This window comes from Camelina sativa, chromosome 4 (genome assembly GCF_000633955.1).
Source record: "Camelina sativa cultivar DH55 chromosome 4, Cs, whole genome shotgun sequence".
Classification (NCBI taxonomy): Eukaryota; Viridiplantae; Streptophyta; class Magnoliopsida; order Brassicales; family Brassicaceae; genus Camelina; species Camelina sativa.
In genome coordinates, this window is record NC_025688.1 from 27,571,516 (window position 1) to 27,576,866 (window position 5,351).

At 30.3% G+C, this 5,351-nt stretch overlaps 1 protein-coding gene across 1 annotated transcript in view; it reads left to right on the top strand.

Annotated features, from left to right (window-relative positions):
- The window catches only part of LOC104784384 (extensin-1-like), a 1,728-nt gene continuing 1,501 nt past the window's right edge, over positions 5,125–5,351 (top strand). Inside the window, exon 1 of the mRNA XM_010509415.1 lies at positions 5,125–5,316. Coding sequence (XP_010507717.1) covers positions 5,125–5,316 — 192 coding nt within the window. The remainder of the gene's footprint in view (positions 5,317–5,351) is intronic.

The following is a 5,351-nucleotide window of genomic DNA, read 5'->3' on the forward strand; positions in this document are numbered from 1 at the left end:
TTTAATGTACAAAATAACACCGAAATTACAAAATTTAACCCAAAAATAGTATTATTACTAACAAAATTTAATAACTAAACTTGTGTAACTAATATCAATATAATATATAAACATATATCTCGATATAATGTGTGACTATGGAAAACCAATACTTTGCTCTTACAATTATATATATATTGTTGATAGTTAATCGGTCCGTACATCTACATATGTAAACATCGGTCAAGTTTAAATTTTGTGATGATGTTGATTTAATTATTCAAGGTTAGAAAGTGTCGGTGAAAATTATCTAACTTAAGATATACTTTTCTTGTTTTTGTCAAAGCTTTTAAGATGTATACTTGTTATCTTTGTTGCTCAATTTGATAATTTAATCGTATGAGTTGAGTTTTACAACTAGTCAATATAGCATGTTAGTTGAATAGCTATTGTTAAGTACGTAAGTAAGAATTGAATTTAGTTATCTAATCTAGCAAGTGGCATATGTATGCGAAGATTAATCAATTATGCGCTGGACATTATTATTACGTGTATCCACGCATGTAGTTTTGGGTACAATTAGCGTTGAAGTAAAAATACGGAGTTTGCGATGTGTTTTTTGATCAGTATGTAAAGAAAAGAAAAAAAAACAATCGCTCTTACTAAATAACAATGTTACAATGACATAATTAATTTTAAATTACTTACAACTAGCAGCTAGAATACTGTCAAGTGTCAGCCGATGATGAAGACACGAGGCAATTTGAAATTTGATTTTATAGGTATAATTTGACAGTTTCCAAGATCTTTATTTTTAATACTAATTTATAATTTTGATTAGTTCAATAATAATAATAATAAAAAGAAAAATACATAAACGCTTCAGAATTCGCACGGAAGTGTCTATGCTATTATGTGAAAAGAGTACCTAATACATATACGTCCATGTATGAATTTATGTCAGTGTGGTTTTCAACAAAAGACATCTACGATATTTGAAATCTCTCAAGACGGTTTTATTATGGTCTTATACATAATTTTTTTGTTACGAATATTAAATTTTGGTTCCGTCTCATTTTGCTTATATATACTTCAACTACGTGAAATTGAAAACGTTAATTGATAGGATACAGACGTCTCGCAAAATGTCTTCTAACAGGATATAAGTTATAATTTTGTATGCAAAATGAAGAACTTATCTTGTAGTGCCGTTTTTCTATAATGATAACTATTGTATAGAGACTTCAGACTTATATTAGTCATTATAAATAAGAGACTAAAGCTAATCATTGCCTTTGAAAAGTATTACAAGACAGTATTGTTTGACATATTAAAAATAATTGTTTTTAACTTTTTAAAATAAACCCTCATTTACGACAGGAGAATATTAGCTTACATATGGTGTGGTGTTATTTAAAATAAATATTTTAATAAAGAACAATTCTTTTGTCGTGAAGGGTTTCGATTGTAGCTTTCGTTCTCGAAGTCAGATTATCATATCATTTTCTGATTGTAATGGGGTTCGATTTGGTGACAATTTCTCGATTTTTTGTCTTAGTTAATGTTTTATTATATCAATATAAATATCGTTAAAATTAACACACACATATACATATAGATTAGTCCATGCGTGAGCAGAGCAGCGTGACGACCATCCCGAATAAATGATGATCCTAGAAGAAAATGGCTTTAAACCTATGAGTATAATTTATCGATCACCATAGTAATTTCTTGCCTGCACATGATCCCGATACTTGTGTCAGATCTCTGTAATGTGTCTATAGTTTCTGACAATATATAAGAATAAAATGTTTTTTTTTATATAATTACATTTACATTTAATTTTGAGAGATCACTCCAAAACAAAAACAATTAAAATGCTAAGCATTAAAGTAATTATTTATTTGCCGTACTATTGTATCAAGTATAAACTTTAGCGGTGCTAACTTTCCATCTAATTGCCAAAGTAATCCTATTGGGTTTAAAATCTTTCAAATTTCAAATTTAATATTTTAAATCATAATGTTGATATAGTCTTTTCTACTACATGCGTGTAAAATCAGGTTTTGAAACGGTAACATTGGGCTGAATCAAATCTTGATGTACTTTATATATATTTTGCAAATCATAAGCACGTGTCAATAGTTATAATCATAAACCAATGTAAACTTTAAATTGTGTCAAATATATTTAAACGTTCAAACAGTATAATAAACGATTCAATCTACATGGTAACTACCTGCCAAAGTTCCCTCACAATTAATCGTTTGTGGTATTGCACGCATGAATACCACCGAAACTATTAACTGCTAGTATTGCAACTTGTGTTTTCAAACACATCTACATATATAAATCAAGAAATAAAATGGCATACACAAAATAGGGTTGTTACAAACGAATTCTAGATAAACAACCAAAACCAAATGTACTTTTATTTCAATATACTTCCCTTCAAAGTTCTTTCGTGGCACGCCATTGACTAACGACTAGGGAATCCTATAACATTTTTAAGTGTTAGTTAGTTGGTCCTAATTACGATAGGGTAGTAGATATTGCTAAAAGCTATAGAGCAACTAATTCTCTGTAAATTTTACGAAATACACACACATATGTTGGGTTTAAAAAAAGTTATACATTTATATTCATCTTTCCATGAGTAATCCAACACTTGAGAGTTTGGCCCTAGCTATAGAGTAACTTATTGATAAATAATCTTTTAAAAGTACATACTTATTCATTAATCATTAATAATATTATCATGGTATCAAATTTCCAACATCAAGTTTTCTCTGATGTGACGCTAAACTTACCAACGACGACTATGGTACTTATGAAACTTTTTACTATGTATTACTTATAAAGTTCTTTTTCTTATATACTAATTTACATGAACATTAATTGACTGATACATGTGACCAATCGAAGTGTAGAGGATTTATCACCTTTATCGTGGAAAAAAAATTATTTTTGTCTAGATTAAATTTGAGGAATCCTTGGTGTATCTGTATCACATCTTTTTGTGTGGAAAAAGGTTTATCCGCCCATGTGCTTTCTTGCTAATTCATTTCAAACTCTAACCACCCTTTACCTTTAATAATTGATAGTTAAAGTTTTAGAATTACTATCAAAATTATGAAGATAGAAAAAAACGTAGTAATAAGCTAAGCACATACTGTAACACACTGATATATAGACCGGAAAGTTATAAATTGAAAGAAAAACTATAAGAAGTCCCACCACAAACGTATGTATCATATATAAAAGCATTATACGTATATATATAAGCTCAAATTAATTGACCAGTCTAGCTATAACCATTTTTGTTTAATATCTCCCAGCATTTACATGCTTTTTGTTAGGAGAAATTTATAATAATGTGGGTAGCCTAAGTACAATTTTTCTGCACCTTCTTTGGGAAAACGTATAAATAATTATACTTTTTGACGACATAAATAATTATTTCTTTGCACGTTAAAAAAATTTCAACCTACATTTATGCTTGCAGTTTGAAATTATTTCCTTTAATGTTCATATCTTCACTTCTGTCTTTCCTTGTCTTTTACATATAACCATTTGTGTGTTACAGCAGAGAGTTTCCAAATCTGGAAAACAAGAATAACTTGACTTTGTTTCGAATTATGAATTGCAATTAAGTTTTGATAAGGTCATGACATTGATTTCTCATGTGCCATAATACCATGAACCTAGTCATATAATTTGATGTATCATAAAAATACGAGTACAAAGGTTTAAATTACTCTGTTCATGTTATTACAACCACGATAAAGCCTGCAATCCCACTAACAGTAAGTTTCACTCAACATGCTATATTTTCTTTTGTCACGATTACATTACTCGTAATTGAGATTGCACATGCACTCTATACTTAATATGTCCTTCTGTGCATACAATGAAAAAGTATACGATCAACAAGGAGTAACCGAAGATTTTTTTTTTGAAAGGTCAATTATATGACACGACTCAAATTCTAAACGGAACTAAATTTTAGGTTATGTTATACACTTATACTATTAAAAACTACAGTAGATAAGTGTGAAGCGAGTCGACGCGGTATTATACACCGAGTCACAAGACGCTACCTCGCATATATTAAAATCCATTTTTATGTCACAAATCAAAGTCGTTGGTGTTAAATTTGATCTGGTTTAGTTTAATTGAAACTTTGTATTATATAACTCGGTTTCATCTTAAAATACAGCTGTCTTCCCATTGATCGCGTAGGTTTCTTATGTCGTCAGACATTTTAAGACATTTGACTTTACTCATAATCCTTTTCTGTACATTTTTTTTTGCTTGTTAAGGTTTTAATTACCTTTCTATATATGATGTGTGGTTTTTCAAAAGCATTAAGTGTTTTTTGTACTATATATTTGTAGTTTCTAAATTTATGACTTATGAACAATTAGGAACGTTCTGGCACCACATTGTTATATGCATGATCGGAAAATTTGTGGTCCTCTTCCCCCAAAACTTCGAGCACCCATGACACAAGTTTATTAACATCTTTTTGCGTGTAATCATTTACTATGAATTATTTTATAGCTTTCTTTTGACTGTATACGTATACGAGTGTGTAAGAAACACGATTTTAACAATTATGGAATGTCGGTAAATATAAAAAAGAAATTATATCACCGAAAATGATTGTGGTAGATGTCATTGTGATTAACATAGCTTAACTAGCATCCAATAGTATAGCATCTATTTTTTTAAAATGGTCTGATTGACATATCTATGTATAATTATATCAATTAGAATTAGTTTGGCTTTATTTCAATCCGGTGGTTGGAGATTAGTTTTCTCAGACAATGGAAATTTCCTGATCTATTTAGCTTGTTTATTATAAAACTAACAAAACCAATAATTGCCAGCTAATAACGAAATTAAAATAACAAAACCTAGAAGAAAGAAAAAAATAACGAAGATATTGAATTGGTCCCTTATGAACAAAGCCCACCTCCAACGACTACTTTTTTCACTATAAAAACAACTCATTTCCATGCAGAAACACAATCAATCACTTCTTCTTCATCTTCCTCAAAAACAAAGACATTTTTTCTTCTTAAATAATATTGGAGAAAACAAAGATAGTCTTAACCAAGACTGAAAATTATCAGGTGAAGAATGGCGACTCCTGCATGGAGTCATGCCAAGGCTCAATGGGTAGTCGCCATGTTGGCGTTACTCGTTGGCTCGGCTATGGCTACCGAACCTTACTACTATAGCTCTCCTCCGCCACCTTACGAGTACAAATCTCCACCGCCTCCGGTTAAATCTCCGCCACCTCCTTATGAATACAAATCTCCTCCCCCACCGGTCAAATCTCCTCCTCCTCCTTATTACTATCATTC